Source organism: Acartia tonsa, chromosome 2, assembly GCF_053477335.1.
Source record: "Acartia tonsa isolate MP-2025a chromosome 2, ASM5347733v1, whole genome shotgun sequence".
Classification (NCBI taxonomy): Eukaryota; Metazoa; Arthropoda; class Copepoda; order Calanoida; family Acartiidae; genus Acartia; species Acartia tonsa.
In genome coordinates, this window is record NC_137261.1 from 55635639 (window position 1) to 55655553 (window position 19915).

General features: G+C 33.6%; 1 protein-coding gene across 4 annotated transcripts in view; it reads left to right on the forward strand.

The window, feature by feature from the left end:
• Positions 1–9785, forward strand: part of LOC145312204 (monocarboxylate transporter 13-like) — a 36486-nt gene extending 26701 nt beyond the window's left edge. For all 4 annotated transcript variants that reach the window (XM_080151413.1, XM_080151414.1, XM_080151412.1 and 1 more), the window contains 3 exons: positions 7233–7269; positions 8225–8298; positions 9307–9785. In XM_080151413.1, the coding sequence (XP_080007539.1) occupies positions 7233–7269; positions 8225–8298; positions 9307–9464 (269 nt within the window). In that variant the 3' untranslated portion in view covers positions 9465–9785. The remainder of the gene's footprint in view (positions 1–7232; positions 7270–8224; positions 8299–9306) is intronic.
• Positions 9786–19915: the final 10130 nt, after the last annotated feature.

Genomic DNA, 19915 nt, shown 5'->3' on the forward strand with positions numbered 1-19915 from the left:
CAAAGATTGATAGTGGTTGAAATATTTTGATGCTCAACTTAATGAACAAACCATTAAAGTCCCCAAAGTTGTTAAGCCATCAAATAAGAAAATATTATAAAACTTTTGGGATTAGTGTAATAAACATCCCATTGTCCCCTATCTCTTTGAACTTTGAAAAGTATATTTGATGAAAATCTTCGTAAAAAAATCCGACATAAATCTTTAATAGTAACCTTTTTATAGACGAATGTTAGGAGTTATACATTATAGAATTGTGGAACAAATTTTAGTTACAAAAAACAAAATCCTTTTAAGTTTTGCTCACTAATTGTTTTCCCCTTTTTTAGTGGCACAGCTACTCTATAACTAGGTTAGGTCAGTCTAAAAGTCAAAATATCTTGCAATCAACATTAAGAAAAATCAGGGTTCTTAAGAGATAAGACAATGGCCAATAAATTGATGTACATCCTCAACAATGATACACAAAATTACCTTCTATGAATATGTCACTCTCTAGATTAAATAACTTAAACTACAATACACAAATATTCTTGTTGTATGTATTTATATCAATGATTTTGGATCTAGTCAACCTTGTTCCATTGTTGCATGAAAGGATGGGGGAGGGGAGGGGAGGTCATGTTATAATTATCAAATTACAATATGGATGACGGGTAAATAAAATCTGAAATATAAATTACGCAAGTGAGTACAAAATATATACGCATATTTTGGTCAATTTTAGTGTTTTTTTAAAAATGCAAAATATAATGATAACTATTAAAACAATTTTTAAGTATAACTTTTATCTTATTAGGATAACAATTAAAAAAGAAAAATATTTTTACTATATGCAATTCGTGTTCAAACACCTAATTGAAAAAAATAATGCAAGATATAGCTTTTATTTTAAGATAGACTAGGGGCAACGCCCCCTAGAAGCCTTTAGGTATTATTAAAGTGGGAGGGGGATAAGTCAACTGCCTTTCTACTTTTTAATTTGAGTTTTAATAAAAAATATTATACAAAAATTTTAGGTAGGGGATTTGAAATTGGCGCATTTGTATAAACACCAGTTAATGCACAAAAATAAGGGGGGGGAACAAAACAAGTTTTAAAAAATCCGAGATTTCGAACTACTGTCATCACAATATGACGTCTATTTGGGGGGGGGGGGGGAATGACATGCATACACGGGTCATTTAATGTGATTTAGATGTACACTTGTACATTTAAATTATGCTTATTTTGATATTCCGACCATAAACACCAAAAATAGAAAGACAGAAGGACATTTCAAAATATAGAGTAGCTTCGAAAGTTTGGAAAGTCAACTCCTAAGTCTAACCCAGAAGAATGAAGGGATAATAAATAAAAGTAAAAGTTTTCCTCCCCCACAATCTACAATACAAAGTAGAATGATGTATGTCTGTCTGTCCCTTAAGATCTTTGTAACTGCTGGATTCTACTCTTCAGGGAATATACCTACTGGTCCTGTGGTGGTTATAGGCTATTTTCTTGTGTGGGGGGGGGGGGGGGGGGACATCATCAACAACCCCAAAAACCTACGTGATATTTTGTTAGCAGAACTAATCAGGGCAAGTTCCAACCTTCTCCCAATCACACCTAACACATGTTTTTGTAGTTTTACATGCGGTTGTATATACTAGCGGTTACGCCCCTAGAAGCCTCTAGGGGTACTTAAGGTAGGAGGGGGAAAAGTCGACCTCATCCCATTTTAATATTAAGTTTTGAAAGATTAAAAAAAGAATATTTTGGGGGGGGAAGTTTAAAACCTTCCCAGGACCTGTAAGAAGCTTTACTGTAAAAGAGAACAATACCGGTTCAGCGGTTAGCGAGATCCTTCGGAACAGACAAAAACGCTTACTACTTTATATAATAGGATAATTAAAAATACTGCTCCCCCCCCCCCCCCCCCCTACAATTTATCATTACTTTTTACACTATCTACTTTGAGAAAATTACAAGGATAACAACATCCATAAAAGCGAAGCTCTAAAATGGAATGACTGATATTAACTTTTGTAGAGTGTCAGAACAAATTAAGCATAATATTTTTGGATTATTTTTGACAAAATTATACGTTATTTTTTTGTAAAACTGTTAAATACAGAATAATGTTAACAGGACAGACCTACCGACCCTAATTATAGAAAAGCCCTGCTTTATAAAAAGTAAGGTTGGACCCCTTGCTCATATCAAAACCTCAACTTCCTGTTGTTGTATTAGTAAAGAAATATGGGAGGGATATTAAATTAATCTAATGATTTTATAAGTTTAAATTTTTAAAAGCGAAGCTTTTCTATAATTAGGGTTGGACCGTACGTCCGACCGTCCGTACGTCTGAGATGGATAGCTTTTTTCATTAATCAAAATCAGGAATCAAAATACCAAAAATCAGATCAATCAGATGATTAGAAGTTTTAGAATTACTTTATTTTATTGGTTGGCGCAAAACTTTGGGTACTTTTATTGTATTTTCATTGGTTGGTTTAAGACTATCAGTGTCCACACTTTTCAACCAATAATCCTAATCTACATATGGGGTAATTTTGTTTATCATTACTGGGGATGTACCAGGGGCATCCAAGCTTATTTTTTTTTTGGGGGGGGGGTAAATTTTTTTTAATGGGAGGTTATTTTTTTGAGGGGGGGGGGTAATCAACCTTTTACCCCCCCCCCCTTGGACGTCCTTGGGATATTATTTATTGTTCATTGTCTTATCCCTTAAGATCCCTGACCAACCCTCAACATTTTGATCATAACTTAGACAGGGAGTTGTAGTATTAAATATAAATGATACAAACTATTTTTTTTGTAATATGTAAAATTTTCTGAAAAGTTTAGTTTAGATTGTAATAGCAAAGCTATTCTATAACTCTCTTTGACCATCGTCCTTTCATCAGTCCCTAGGTGATAGGATTCCTTTATTTCTTGCGAAGAATTTTGACTTACAAGCAACTACATTATAACTCACTTTGTCATTCTGTCCTGTATTTCTAAACAAAATAAAGTCTTTAAGAATTATCCGAATCTGTAACATGAAAATCTGATGTAATGTCCAAGTAATTATAAATCCATTTTAAAGTCGATACTATCCCAAAAAAGGACCACTGCACTGTTAAGGACATTTGATAATTAATGACACAAGTACTCAAAGTTTTATTTAAAAGTTTTTTTACTCGTGGGTTAAAAAAATTGAATTGTGATTGGTAGGGTCCGAACTTGTAGTGCCCAATCTTTTCAACCAATGTTTTATATTGTATAGATTTTTATTTATAATTTTTGGTGATGTACATCAATGCAAAGTCCATTTTCTAATCCCCTCAGATTCCTGGGTATGAATCATAGATTATTTGTGTGTGTCCATTCCATTTTAGAGGCGCTACTACAACGGAAATATTATTACTTGGATGCTGCATCATATTTTCATGTATTCTGATAAAGTGAAACTCATAGCTGGCTAAAATAACCATACCCCCCACCCCCCAATCTACCCACTCCCCTTCTACTAGATGAACTAATGAACAATAAACGAGTTCTATGTTAGCAAGCTAAATTAACTACAAATTTTCTTTCTCAATATATCCATGTATATTTCATAAAGCTTCTTAATTAAAAGTGAAAGTTAAATTTTGTTTCTTTTAACTTTTAAAACTGCTCATATTTAAACATCAAGTTCCTATTGTAAAGATTTATGGGAAGGGGTGTTAATTATATCTACTGCTGTAAAAAACAAAGCTTTTCTATAATTGGGGTTGGTTTCACGTCCGTCCGTCTGTACATCTAGAACCGATAGATTAAGAAAGTGGAACAACTTTATAATATTAACTTATAATTCTGTTTATACTTATACATTTATATTCTGATTATTCAGTTCTGACAATCTACAAGTGTTACTGTTTGTTTGTACTACTGATTCGCTTTTATGGATGTTGTCATCCTTGTTGATAAACCCTCCGATTTCCTTTATTTGGCTAAAGTTAAACAGAGTTGCCCCCCCCCCCATATCCAATTAAATATGATTTACTACTATTTTCTGACAAAATAAAGGTAAAAGGTAAAACATGGACAATAATTGTTATTTCTTTCATTGTATTATAAACGGCTTTCCGCGGATATAGAATGTACAATTATAAGATTAAAACCAGTTTTTAAGCCCCGAGGTGCCGAAGAAAACTAATTATATATTCTAATCTCCCTCCCCCCCCCCCCATAAAAAAAGTTGCTCTTAAGAATTCATTTGTAGTTCAGGAAGGGAGCAGAGAAAATAAGAACGGCTTGTTTTTTTTCCTATGCCTTGTAAAGTAAATCATATTCAATTGAATATGGGGGGAACACACCCCACCCCCCATAATCCTATACAATAGGAAGTTTAAATATGAGCATTTATAGAAACAACAAGGATGACAACATCCATAAAAGCGAAGCGCTGAACTGGTAGGACAAACGGACATTAACACTTGTATAGTGTCAAAATTGAATAATCAGATTTTAAATGTATAAGAGTCGATGCAAAATTGATTATAGAGTTGCTACGCTTTCTAAATCTTACCTAATTACTGCAGGAATCACCATGCAAAGTTTGAAATCGATAGGACAATTCTAACATGCCTAAATTAACGAAAAAAGGTATCCGTTACGGACGGACGGACGGACGTATGGACGGACGGACCCTAATTATAGAAAAGCTTTGCTTTTAAAATTAACTTTTATGTGAGACAATGTTAGATATACCTTTGTAAGAATGTGTTTCTAAGGACCAATTTTTAAAAGCGAAGCTTTTCTATAATCAAGGCCGCTCCGTCCTTTACTGATATCTCTTATCATAATTTTCTTTTCTATAATTGGAATTGGTTGCACGTCCGTCCGTCTGTACATCTGGAACAGATAGATTTTTTAGAATTTAGGCATGTTAGTATTGTTCTATTGTACAATTTAGAAAGCATAGCAACTCTATAATATTCACTTATAATTTTGTTTTTTGTTTTGTTTTCAATACTTTTTAAAAAGAAATTTAAGCTAATAACAAACCGGAACATCTTTTATGCAAGGATGCATCAATAGTCCATCAAAAAAATTGTTCGGATTCTTAATGATTATTATGTAACATACTTAGATTTTCTTTCCGGTTTGTTATTAAATTGCTTTAAAAATCTGTGGAAAGCTGTCCAAAAATCGCATGTTAAATTATATATAGCATCGTAAGGTTATTTTTATTATTTTTAAATCTTATGATTGTATGTACATTTCTATATTTGTAGAAAACAGTCATTGGATTTTTATTTTAATATCCGTGGAAAAATATATAGTGAGTTTGTTTTTTTCTGTGTTTAAGAAATCTAGTTAAATCTCTTTCAAGTTTTACATGTAATATAACACGATGCCCTTCCATTGGGTTTTTTTTTTTGGGGGGGGGGAGGGGGATTATATCCTGGGCCATAATTGATAATACATTTTAAATACATTAGGGTCAGTCCGTCCGTCCGACAAAAACGGATAGCTTTTTTTGGTAATTTAGGCATGTTTTTCAACAAATTTACTTACAATTTTGCTTCGACTCTTCTGACACTATTTAAGTGTTAATTAATATCCGTTTGTCCTACCGTTTCTAGTGCTCACTTTTATGGATGTTGTATGATACACAAAATTACCTTCTAGATTAAATAACTCAAACTACAATACAGTATAACTATATACAAATATTTTTGTTGAATGTATTTCTATATCAACGATTTTGGATCTAGTCAACCTTGTTCCATTTGTTGTTTGTACTCATGGGTAGGGGAAGGGTCAACTTATCATTCATGTAACATGAGATCTTACAGAAAAAGGACAAACATGTCCACTCCTAAGATAAATTCTTATAATAGTTTTTTCTTTCATCGTATTATTAACGGCTTTATGCGGATATTTTCGTAGAAAACTAAATATAATACGATGCTAGACGAGAAATTTTTTTATTAAAGTACTAAGGCCTACAGACAAAGGTCCACTTCTTTAAATTATTTTGAATTATTAAGGCAGACCAGATCTGAGGCAGACATATGAATTATAGAGAAGATATGCTGAAACAACAAATCTCTATTGCTCTCTTTTGGAAAGTGAGGGTTGTGGGGTGGGTGGGGTGTGTGGATCTCGCTAACCGCTGAACCGATAATGTTCTCCTTTACAGTGAAGCTTCTTAAAGGTCCTGGGAAGGTTTTAAACTATTTTTGAACCCCAAAAAAGTATTTGTTTAACTCTTTTGAAACTCAAATCTAAAATGGGATGAGGTCGACTTTTCCTCCTCCTACCAGTGCCAGTGCCCCTAGAGGCTTCTAGGGGGCGTAGCCACTAGTTTTATATAAAGTAGTAAGCTTTTTTCTATCTGTAGCGAAGGATCTCGCTAACTACTGAACTGATATGGTTCTCCTTTACAGTGACGCTTCTTAAAGGTCCTGAGGTGGTTTTAGGCTATTTTTGCCCTTCCATATGCCTTTGAATATATATAGCCCCTAGATGCTTGGGGTGCACGCAGCCGCTAGTAACTAAAAAAAAATTTTGAAAATAAAAAAGATTGTATAAGGTTTCGTGATTTATCAAGAAGTAAAGGTATTCCATCAAATTATTATTTATTCTTTTTTTTTTTGGGTCACAATAAAATGGAACGCTAGGCTTGAAATATAATGTAGGGATTTAATATATCAGAACGATAGGTTAATATCCAGTAATAATACAGTTAAAGTTTATTATCCTTAACCCCTTTCTATAGAACAATTGCCCCCGTCTCAAAATATACGGAAATCTAGAAATAATTGACCATGTGTGAAATTTGAGTCCAACGTCTTCAAATATTATATTAGTTTTGAACTAGCAATATCTCTGTGTTAATATCGTATTCTGTTCAATTGATTTTTGGAATGTTGTTTCCTAGGACATTTAGAGACAATCTATATAAGCATCTATATAACCGAGTCTGAAAATGTTAAAAAATGTGTTTAGGTTTGCTTTTTCCAGAATGGCTTAGGAACCGATGTATATCCGCTAGATTTAAAACCGGTTCTTATCCATACTAAAAAACCATGTATAACAACTTATTACAGACAATTTTCCTTAATAAAAACCATAAAAATAATACCAGTTTTGATTGCTCGGGCCAAAACTGGTTTTGATCCTAAAATTTTTCATATGATATCCACGGAAAGCTGTCTATAATACGATGCTTAATAGATAAATGCGATGTTTAGGTTGTGTAGTTGGATCCATAGGACCCCTTCTTGTCAGGTAATTTTTTTAGTATAGAACCTACGAGACAGCGCAAAATGGCACCAAAAAAAATGACGCCATAAAATAAAGTTGTCCAATGGGAGGCCAGTACACATTGCAATTGACCTATGCAATGGTAAAATTGATACTCGCCTCTCATTGGTTATTTCATCGTATGGCGTCATTTTTTTAGTGCCACTTTTAGTATAGAGCCTACTCTATCAAGTGCTCGTGTCTGTTTATCTGTCCATCTGTCAGTTTGTCTGTCGGTAATGCCAGGGTTTTAACTAGGGTACTGACCCTTCAATAAAAGATATAAGAATGTAGTCCTAAAAAAAGGCGCACTCTCTTCGGTAAATGTATATTTATTAAATTTTTTAGACAGATGTATTTTGTATCCCTTTTTCTCTCTTTTCACAGTTTTTCTTTCCATTATTCATCTGTATATTTTAAACAGCTTATCTACTATTGAAAATAATTGTCCTTGTTTTTAAAAACCATATATTTAATTATGTCCAAAGGTAGCGCAGCATTGCATTCAAATTTATCAATAACATGAATAAAAATAGAACAGTAAATTGTTATTTTAAATAAGCAGGAAGTTGGTTAAATTAAGAATAGTTTTTTTTTTCTAGCATCTTATAAACATGTTATAAACAGCTATCTGCGGATATAAAATGTACAATTATAAGATTGAATAAGTTTTAATCTTATGATTGTACATTTTTATATTCGTAGAAAACTAGATATAATACGATGCTAGACTAAGTTTTTTTTTCATATGAATGAGAACAAGTTCTTATCCACCGGATATTAATCGGTTTCCAATGAATAAGAGAAAAAAATAAGAGAATTAAATTTAAATACATCAATCACGAAACCTTACCCTTAATAAGAGTGGCATACGAAAGGACGTATGACCAGACATATCCTAATTAAAGAGTAGCCTTGCTACTAATACTAATTATTACAGATTGTTGGGTGTAAAAGCTTTTAACCAGACTTTTGGGTTCCTATCAGCCGCCAGAGGTCTAGCTGTTCTTTTAGGTAATGTTAATCAGGGATCTAAGGGGATAAGACAATGATCGATAAATTGATGTACATCCCCAATGACAATACACAAAATTACACTTCCTGTATGTTTAAATTAGTGGTTCAAACGTTTGAACACTCAACTTAATGAATCAAAGTTGTTAAGCCAATGAAGAAGAAAGGTTATTACAAAACTTTGGGGACCAGTTTTTCCCTCAAAGTGCATTTCCAGCACAGCCCCTCCGCTCCTCCTTATTTTTAAAATAAGAGGGGGAGGGGAGGGTTAATTTTTTTCCTCTCTATATCTAGACCTTGCGAACTATCTCAGTACAAAACCTAACTTAACCTAAGCTAAAGTAATAAACAAACAAAGAAAAAACTACACCCGTCACCCTTATCATCAAAATAAGGGGAGGAGGGGATTTTGCTCGATTTTGCTTTAAGGAAACCGCCAGAAAATTTAGAGCACTTTCGGAATAAAATTGAAGTCTTAAGCATCTTTTTTATAACTGCGCTACTTTGGATTGTAATACTTATTTATCGCATCGTATTATTGACAGCTTTCCACAAATATAAAATGGAAAATTTTAAGATTAAAGCCCCGAGGGTCCAAAGGCCCGGGCTAACAAAACTGGAATTAATTTTGATGCTTTTATTTAATATTCGTGGAAAATTGCTTGTAATACAAGGATATACATAATTTTTCAGTATGGCCCACACCGGTTTTTAATCCACCTGATATTAATCGGTTTCAAAGCGATACTGGAATAGTTATTTCTCGCACCGTATTATAAACGGCTTTCCGCGGATATAGAATGTACAATTATAAGATTAAAACTAGTTTTTTTAGCCCCGAGGAGCCGGAGGCACCGGCTAAAAAAACTGGTTTTAATCTTATGATTGTACATTTCTATATTCGTAGAAAGCTGGATATGTAGAATGCTAGACATAGTTTTTTCGTATGGATGAGAACCGGTTCCTATCCACCGGATTAGAATGAATACGAGAAAATAAATTATTAAGGTCCTCCATCGGCGGGCATCGTGGTTGACTACTACAACGACCCCAGTATGTCGATGTTTGTGTGCGGGTGTCTCGTGGTCGTCTCCATATTCCTCTACACCCTGGCCACCATCAGAAACACTATTGTCACCAGAAGACAGGGGTATCAACCCTTGTAATTGTGCATGTATCTGTCTATAGTGCCCTAGCAAATGGGGATAGATGTCACTGCTTTTGGCGTACCTATTCTATTGACGTCAGGAAACACTCTATATCCCATTTTTAAAGAGTTTTCTTTCCCCTTTCTTTTTTTCTTCCCTTTACTATGATGTCAATAGGTAGGCCAAAAGCTGTGACATCTATCCCTATTTTCCCAGGGAACTAAAAACAACTACATATTGCATTGCACTCAGAAGACTGCGCGATTAAAATTTATGATATATTGTACTTGAAAATTTTCATATATATATTTTGTAAATAAATATTATTCTTTTCTCAAATTTATTTGTTGAACCTAGTATCCAATGTTTTATAAAAACGTTCACCCATTTGTTGCAGGGATAAGACAATGACCGATAGTTTGATGTACATCCCCTATCATGATACACACAAAATTACCCCTTCTGTATATAACAATTAGTGTTTGAAACATTTGGACAATCAACTACATGAACAATCAAAATTCAATAAAAATCCGCAAGGTTGTTAAGCTAACGAACAAGAAAACGTTATTATGGACTTTGGGGACTAGTGTAATAAACAGTCCAATGTCCACTTCCTCCCTGCATTCGTTGGCTAAAAACTTCTTTACTATAATTAAATCTTAATCAGTTTTTATAACAATGCTAGTTGTGTCCAAACTTTTAAAGTTGGTTGGGCCGGATATTTTTTTGGCCGGATACCGGATATCCGGCTGATTTCAAATGCCGGATATCCGGTAACCGGCCGGATATCCGGCAAACGCCGGATATCCGGTTATCCGGCCAAATTACCGGATATCCGGCCGGATAAACGGCCAAATTACTACATATTAAAGTATCCAAAAAGGATATAGTCCCTTTTGTGGCAACGCACCTTAAGGGGCGATTCGTTGTATTTTTAAAATTGCTTTTAATAGGTTATTTTAGGTTAGGTTAGGTTATATTTGGTTAGGTGATTGCCCCGCAGGGTTATGCAATTGGCCCCGCAAGGTTAGAGTCCCCCGCAAGGGGCTAGAAATAGGAGGAAAGCTACTGTGAAAATACGAATAATCGCTCCTTAAGGGCCACAAAGAGGACTATACCCACAAAAAAAATTTCTTCATAAACTCGTGTTTTACATTATACTAGCGGCTGCGTCCCTAGTATCTAGGGATATTAGAAGGGACATGAAAGCGCAGAAAAATAATTAAAAACCTTACAACGACTTTTTTTTATAAAAATGAAACAGCCTAAAACCACCCTGGGACCTATAAGAAGCTTCACTCTAAAGGAGAACATATCAGTTCAGCGGTTAGCGAGATCCTTCGCTACAGACAAAAAAAGCTTACTACTTTGTATAATAGGATAAAATTAAGATTAAAACTTAAAAATTAAGTAAGTATTAAATGATCTTTCTTCTTAGCAAATAAATCTAATGAACTATTACTTCCCTCAATCTGTAATATCAACCCCTAACGGTTGGAGGATGGGCGGGGATGTGGCGTTGAATGTCTGCCCCCCCCCCACTCTGTTTTTTTCTATCCCATTTTCTGTGTATAAAAGGTAGAGGGCTATAACTAAGTGACTTTCGAAATATGGGTATGACACATAACTGAGAGTTGAAATTTTTTTAATACCTCCTTCCTGGCGGGCACAGGATGCCAGCAAATCTGGTAAGGTCATTCAGGTAAAAAGTAAAAATATTTTTTTACTTAAACAAAGCATTTCATGTTATCTAATACTAAAATATCCTATAGTCGTACATCCTCATATGTAATATAGGTGTTCAAGTTGATATCAGGTTCCAGGTATAATCCTGCAAGTCCTGAACCTCCAGGTCTCCAGAAATCTTTAAACGGTTCCTGTGACCGCAAATTTTTACTTGAAGATTTCAAATTTTAAACTTAGGCTTTTTTATATATCTTCATGACATATTACAATTTCATAAAATCCGTTGCCGTTTACCTGCAAACCGTCGGTTTGCGGCTGGCAGCTGCCAAGTACTGCTGCCACCGCCAAAATTTATGTTTTGAGATTTCTAATATAAAATTTACATAAAGATAAACATATTCAGAAAAAATTGTTCTTCTATCTTCAATAATAAGAAAATTACAGCCATTTAAAATTTAAAAAAACAGAGATTTTTGTTGTAAAATATAAAAGATTATATTGCCGGATATCCGGCCGGATATTGAAAATGACCGGATATCCGGCCCAACCCTATAAACCAATAATTTTATTCTAAAGTAAGGCTAATTTTAATTTTGTTCAGCATCATTTAAGATGTACATAAATTTATCGTCAATTATCTTATAACTTAGAGTATCTTGATTTTTTTACATTATTTATCAATTTATAGTTTTTTCTACCATAACTCAAAACTTTAGTAACACCAGAAAAGTGTTTTTGATAGGTATAAACACTAATTATGATATATATTCATATAATTATTCATACTACAAATCAAAAACATAATTTTTAGACCAAATAAAGTTACATAAATGTGTACACTAGTTTTATCGCCCCTAGTCTCCATCGGTGGGGTTTGAGAGTTCAGGAAAATAGCCTTAAACCATCCTGAGACATTTATAAAGCTTTCCTGAAGAGTACAGCCCATTCACACCAGCAATTCGAAGATCTTAAGATTCAGATAATAATATCTTACTACTTTATATTATAGGATACTAGCAGCTTCGCCCCTAGCCTCTAGTGGCTTTGCCCCAAGAGGTGATAAAAAAAATTTGGACGAAATACGTAAAGTACCAAGGAAATCCCCTCCAAAAAAAAAATAAAAAGAAAGAAAAAATATAGGGGGGGGTGGGGGTGTCCCAACCCCCAAGAAAATAGCCTAAAACCACCACAGGACCAGTAGGTATATTCCCTGAAGAGTAGAATCCGATCGGTTCAGTGGTTACCGAGATCTTAAGGGACGGACGGACGGACAGACAGACGGACGGACAGACAGACATCGTTCTATTTTGTATTATAGATATGTACACAAAAATTTTTTTTTATGGCGGAAAAAGAGGGGAGACAATGGGCTGTTTGTTGTACTAGTCACCAAAGTTTTAAAATAACGCTTTCATATTCGTTGGATTAACAACTTTTTGGACTATTGATTGGTTGGTTTGTTAGATTAGCGTTAAAACGTTTCAACCACTAATTTTAATCTACAGAAGAGGTAATTTTGTGTATCATTATTGGGGATGTACATCAATTTATCAGCATTAGTGTTACCCCTTTAGATCCCTGGGTGTATGGCCATACGATATTTCAGGTTTTGATTATAGAGTTGTTACGATTTCTAAATTTACCTTGTTACAGAAGTCATCATGACAAAGTTTAAAATCAAGAAGACAATTATAACATGCCTGAATTAATGATAAAATCTATGGTTAAAAATGGACGGACCTACTTACCCAAAATGTATAAAATCTTTCCTTTAAAAAAGAAAATGTTATTTATTCTTATTTATTAGAGTATATATTCAAAATTAAGTTAATCAATTAATCTTAGTTTATTTCAACTAATTCAAGAATAGTTATTTATCTTATTTACGTAATATTGATCATGCTGGAATAGCTATTTCTCGCATTGCTTACATAAGCTTTCCGCGTATATAAAATTTTTTTAAAATCTCATTTTTTATATTTGTAGAAAACTGGATATGAAACGATGCTAGACATAGTTTTTTAGTATGGCTGAGAACCGGTTCTAATCCACCAGACATTAGTCGGTTTCGAAGCGATACGGGAATATATATTCCAAATCTTGAAATTTCTCTTTAGTGGGCGAAGAAGGAAGAAATTATAAATTTTGCCCTATTATCACTATATTGACAGAATAATTTGGAAATCTATTCTCTTATGTGCAATACTAGCGGCTACGCCCCTAGAAGCCTCTAGGGGCACTGGAGAGGAGGGGGGAAAGTCGACCTCATTACATTATAAATTTGTGTTTCAAGGGAGTTAACAAATATTTTTCGGGGGGGGGGGGGAGGGTGAAGACACCCTGTCTCCAAAAATAGTTTAAAACCTTCCCAGGACCTATAAGAAGCTCAACTGTAAAGGAGAACAATATTGGTTCAGCGGTTAGCGAGATCCTTCAGGACAGACAAAAAACGCTTATTACTTTATATAATAGGATTACAAAATTGCGATCCATAATCTTTAATTTTAAATTAAAATATTTTTAATGAAAATGTATTATATTACAGTATAATCCATATATAAAAGTAACAGGATCTCTGTCTGTGTGTACCAAAGGATCTCGCTAACTGCTGAACCGATATGGTTCTCCTTTACAGGGCAGCCTTTCATAGGTCCTGGGAAGGTTTACTAGTGGCCAAAAAAATATTTTTTTTGGGAAACAGTTGTTCTTAACATAGATTGAAAAAAACATTCTGAGTGCTCCTAGAGGCCTCTAGGGGGCGTTACCACTAGTATTTTACTACAGTAATGAATGCATAATCGTTTTAGATAATTTAAAACTTATCCATGTTCTAATTAAATAGTTTTAATTTCTTTTGGCTATTCTATCATGCTCATTTTTTATAAAGCAATATTAATTTTTAGCTTTTTTAAGGATATCTCTCGCTCAAATGAATATTCGATCAAGTATAATGTAGAAAACAATTGTGCAATTCTATTGTAAGACAAAAAGTACGTACCTTTTCTGGTAACGCTGAATTATAAGGACTGTCTTTTCAGTTTTTAACCTCACTTCGTTCTTGCAAGCCATTTAAGTAACGAAACTACTCTATAAATTAATCCGACTAGCCTTCAATGTATGGGGGACAAGTGAATTATGGGCTGCTATTTCAGATAGACTGCTGACAACTTTCCACCAATGAGAGCACAGAATATTATGAAATGCCGCGCTGTGATTGGCTGAAATTCGGCGCACCATTGAAATGATTTAAAGATCCAGCTCAGAGTATGCAACTTACTTGATTAATAAGTTAAGGTTTCTTGATTTTCTATTATGCAACTTCTTCTTTTTTACTAACTGAACTTATGCTTTATAACTAATTTTGGCCGTTTGTCCATCCATGATTTTTGTGCTTCTGTTAATATGAAATATGAATGATGATCTGCACAGAGGGAGTAAACATTGAAATGAAAATTATTTTAGAATGTTTAAAAGAAAATAAATTCAAAATTAAATCTTGTAAATTGAACTTAATATTATGTCTGTGTACAGTCTTTTGTTAGCACTGCTGGGAAGATAAGAGGTATTTTCCCTATATTGTAGGTTAGGTTATATTGGGATGGTAGCTCTAGAGGGTTAGGTATAGTCCCCTCCCCTCCCACAGGATTTAGTGTGAAAAACCTTTCTCATCTTCAACCTGTTTAACAAAAAAGGAAAGGAGGGGTTTACTCTGCTCGCTAGGCACATTTTGGGAAAGCATCAATGATTTTACATAATCTTTTCAAGATACTTCTAAACAAACAATTAAACTATTTATGATATATGCATTATTTAAGCTCAGGAACTGTCATTATGTCTGGCTGTCTGTATGTATGTAACGCCTATATTTTGTCGTAATGATTTTACAGCTTGTAGACCAAATAGCAGCTGATGCGAAAAGTTTTAAATTATGCGGCTGCTGTGGCTTGCTGAAAGATGGGGGAGGGCGTTTAACGCCCCAATGAAGGTGCGGAAAGGGGTTCATCATTTATGGGTTAAACTGCACTATAGGATTTTAGACATATACATATACAGTGCAGTGTGACAAACAAATTAAATTAGATATTTCATACTAACCCTTATTTTTCACTTTAGTAAATTGTAATTTTCCTTCAACTTCACATTCACATTGTAGGTAATTTGAATAAATTGGCATAATTTGCAATCATGTTCTTTTCACAAATATAATTTTACATTTTCAATCTTTGAGGGTAATTTCATTTTTAAATTTTTAACACCCAGGTTAATTATAAAAGATCTGGAGGTTATGGAGGGGGGGGGGGGGGTGTCAAAAACGCCACTCAATAAATCACATGTGCGGTAGGGGGGATTTGTTTTGAGTTATGTCTTAAAGTCATTATGGGTACCAAACTAAATTAGTAATTATGTAACGCTTGGTTAAGCAGTTTACGAGATATTAGTGGACATAAAAACAAAGATACAGACAGAAAGATATCTTATTACTTTAGTATATTCCAAATATTCCAGGGAGGGAGAAGAAAATGGGCTGTTTATTACACTAGTCCCCAAAGTGTTATTATAACGTTTCCATATTAGTTGGCTTTACAACTTTGGGGACTTGTATTGAATATTATTTGGTTGATTTATTTAGTTCAGTGTCTAAACTTTCCAACCACAAATTGTAATCTCCAGAAAGGGTAATTTTGTATTTCGTCGTTGGGGATGTACATCTATTTATCGGCTATTGTCTTATCCCTTTTAGATCTCCGCAAATAGCGTCGACCCGCACATAAAACTTTTATTTCAGGGTTGTCATGATTGTGGTGGCAAAAAAGCTGAGTCATGTTAAGGCAGCTTGACACTGCATTTACAAAATTTAAGGGATAAGACAATGGTCTTTAAATTAATATACATCCCAAAATGATGATTGACAAAAATTGCCCCTTCTGAAGTTTAATAATTTTGGTCCAAAATTTTTACACTGTAAGTTTGTACTAATTTAATCAAGGTACCCAAAGTTTTATGCTAACGAATATAATAACGTGTTTATAAAACTTTGGGTACCATTACAGATTAAAACAATCACTGAAAGTTTTAATGAATGTATTTTGATGACAAAGCTACGTTTTATATCAAAAGAAAAAAAAGTGTTTTGGTGTATGTATGCCTGTCTGTCTGTCCAATATGTCTGACTACTGACTTAAATTTCCTTTTTCTATGATCTTTTTTCAAGTTAATAGTTATTTCTCGCATCGTATTATAAACGGCTTTCCGCGGATATAGAATGCACAATTATAAGATTAAAACTAGTTTTTTTTAGCCCTAAAAAACTGGTTTTAATCTTATGATTGTACATTTTTATATTCGTAGAAAGCTGGATATAATACGATGCTAGACATAGTTTTTTCGTATGGATAAGAACCGGTTCCTATCCACCGGATTCGAATAAAAACGAGAAAACTGTTTATATGGGTTTAGTCAAGGAGAGAAGGTAAATTGGACTGTAAATAATACTGGTACTTTAAGTTTTAGCATGTTCTTTAATTCGTAGGTTTAAAAACGTCGGGTACTTTTAATTAGTCTTGTTTGGTTTAGTACATACTAGCATTATCCAAACTTTTCTGTCATTAATCCTAATCTACAGAAGATATTTTTGTAGGGAGGGATGGGACATTGGGCTGTTTTTTACACTAGTCCCTTAAGTTTGATAGTAACGTTTTCTTATTTGTTGGCTTAACAACTTTGGGGGATTTTATTAAATTTTATTAGTAGATACATTTAGTTGATTCTCCAAACGTTTTAACCACTAATTGTAATCTACAGAAGGGATAATTTTGTGTACAACCATTGGGGATGCACCTCAATTAATCGCCCATTGTCTTATCCCTGGAATATATAATATATTGCCTGGATATAGAAAATTACTTCAAAATTAGTTTTTATATAAAAATTACGCAGGATAATCCTTTCATAGAGCTGCAAGTTCATCGTGTACAGAGTACAACAGTTTTTAAATAAAAGTTGTGCTAAAGGAACAGCTAAATTAAGATATAGATAATTTGATATAAAACATTATATAAGAATTCTCAATGAAAATTCCTAGCGGCTTCGCCCCCTAGAAGCCTTTAGGGGCTCTTTATTCGAAGGGATAAGGAAGGACAGAAAATAGCCTAGAACGATACCTAGACTTATTTATAAAAATAAAATACCATAAAACAATCTAAGGACCTATACAAAGCTTCGTGGTAAAAAAGAACCATATCGGTTCAGTAGTAAGCAAGATCCTTTGCTACAGGACTATTTCCTAATCAAAAAAACGCTATGCTCAAAAAAATACGCCTTAATATGTACTATCCAAAAAAACCATCAAAATTAAAAACTGATCTCAGTACAATGTTTTCCGAAGCAAAGAATGATAAATTAGGAAACATTCCCAGGAATCTAAAGGGATAAGACAATAGCCGATAAATTTATGTACATCCCTAATGATGATACACAAATTTACGACTTCTGTAGATTCAATTAGCAATTAAAGATATTGAACACTCAACAATATGAATCAACCAATCAAAATTCTATAAAAGTTCCCAAAGTTGTTAAGTCAACGAATAAGAAAACTTTATTATAAAACTTTGGGTACTAGTGCAATAAACAGCCCAATGTCCCCTCCCTCCCAGAAACATTCCACTTTTCACGGAGAAAACACTCACACACAACCATAGAGTAATCAAGCAAAGAATAGTAGTTTCCAGTATGGCTTCGAAACCGATAAATATCCACTTGGATTAGAACCGGTTCTCAGCCTAACTGAAAAATTATGTGTTGTATGGTATTACATAAATTTTCAACGAATATTGAAAATAAAATCATAGAAATAAAACCAATTTTGTTAGCCCGCGCCTTCGGTCCCTCAAGGGCTAACAAAACTGGTATAATCCGCGGAATGCTGTCTATAATACGATGCGCGATAAATAACTTCTACCATAAAATAACAATTTATTATATAATCCCTTTGTAGAAGCAAGATAGAAGTAAGATCTTATTGTTAATTGTTAGAATTGTCATATCGATTTTAAACTTGTGAAAAAGGGAAGATTTTCTATATTTAGGGTAATGTCTGCTTAATACATATGTTTTAATTCATAATTCATGTTCTGCTCATAAAGTTCAAAATGTTTAAATTATGAATTAATTTTATCTTTTTTTTATGAATTACTATATACATATAATAAAAATTAACCTTTAATTTCCTTTTTATAAATTCTATAGTATAAAGATAAAGGAAGTAAATTGTTTACCAAAAAGATTACTTTCTAATAAGGATGACAACACCCATAAAAAGTGTCATAACTGAATAAGTATAATATTAATGCATAAATCTAAACAAATTGTAAGTAAATTTATTGCAAAACTGCTTAAATACAACATACTGCTTAAATACAACATACAAACATTTTTAAGACTTTATTATAGAGATGCTTCTCTTATAACATTGTTGTATCTTGTTGTAATAGGAATCTGTATACCAAAAATCAGATGGATCGGATAATTTTAACATACAAAAATTTGTTTACATAAAAAAATAAAAAATCAGCATGTTTTAAATTGATCTGGTAACAATTATAGAGTTGCTGCGCTTTCTAATTCGTTCCTAACTGTTTTGGGAATAATCATGCAATTTTTGAAATCGATATGATAATTCTAACCTGTTTAAATCAACGACAAGAGCTAACCGAAACGCGCGGACGGACGGACCGATCCTAATTATAGAAAAGCTTCGCTTTTACAAATTGCACATCTAATCTGAAAAATTATCAAAACTAAAGCTACTATAGAATTTTTTTGTGAAACAAGGATGACAACATCCAGAAAAGCGAAGCGCTGAAACGGTAGAACAAACAGACCTTAACACTTGTATAGTGTCAGAACTGAATAATCAGAATATGGGCAAGTTCCCAGTTGAGGAGTGAGATTCTACCCCATCTGAAAAAATAAACCCCCCCCCCCCGCCATCTATCAAATTAAACCCCCCCCCCCGGCATCATGAACTTTTTACCCCATCTTATGATTTTGTCCCCATCATGTTAATTTATCCCCATCTTCATATTTTGTACCTCTCCAAGAGAAACAAAATAATGTCAGAGAAGGGATAAATTATTGAACAGGGGACAAAAATGAAGGATGGGGTCTAAATAGGAACATGGGGCCAGGATTGTAAGGTGGGGTCTGATTTGACAGATGGGGGAATGATTGGCAGAAGGGGAAATAAAATCTGGGTAGGGGGGAGGGGAGAGTCTGGAGGGGTTTGCGAGGTGAGCCTCGCGCGAAAGAATTTATATTAGGGTAGCATAAGCTACCATACTCCACTGTAGTGAAGCTATGCCTTTCACTCTTCTATATTTTCCTATATTTTGAATAAAATTTGAAAATGCCTCTATTTATTTTTTTTATTTCTCTTTTAAGACTTTTTTTATACTAAATCACCAACATATTCTAATACTTTACTTTACCTAATATTTTAAGATAAAAATTTGGCTCCATTGAAGAAAAAAAACAATAGCTTGTTTGAAATAGGAACATCTAGTGGCAGATTATTGAACTACATAATATAGATTTTTCTGGATGTCAACAAACATGATGATTGGTTGAAAAATACAGATGGGGTAGCAACCAATGATATGATATTAAAATTGAAGCAAGGGGTTAAAACTCACACATGGTGATCAAAAAATTAATATGGGGTCATTTTTTCATGATGGGGGTAGTTTCAAGTGCTTATATCTGGAGAACTGTAAGAGATA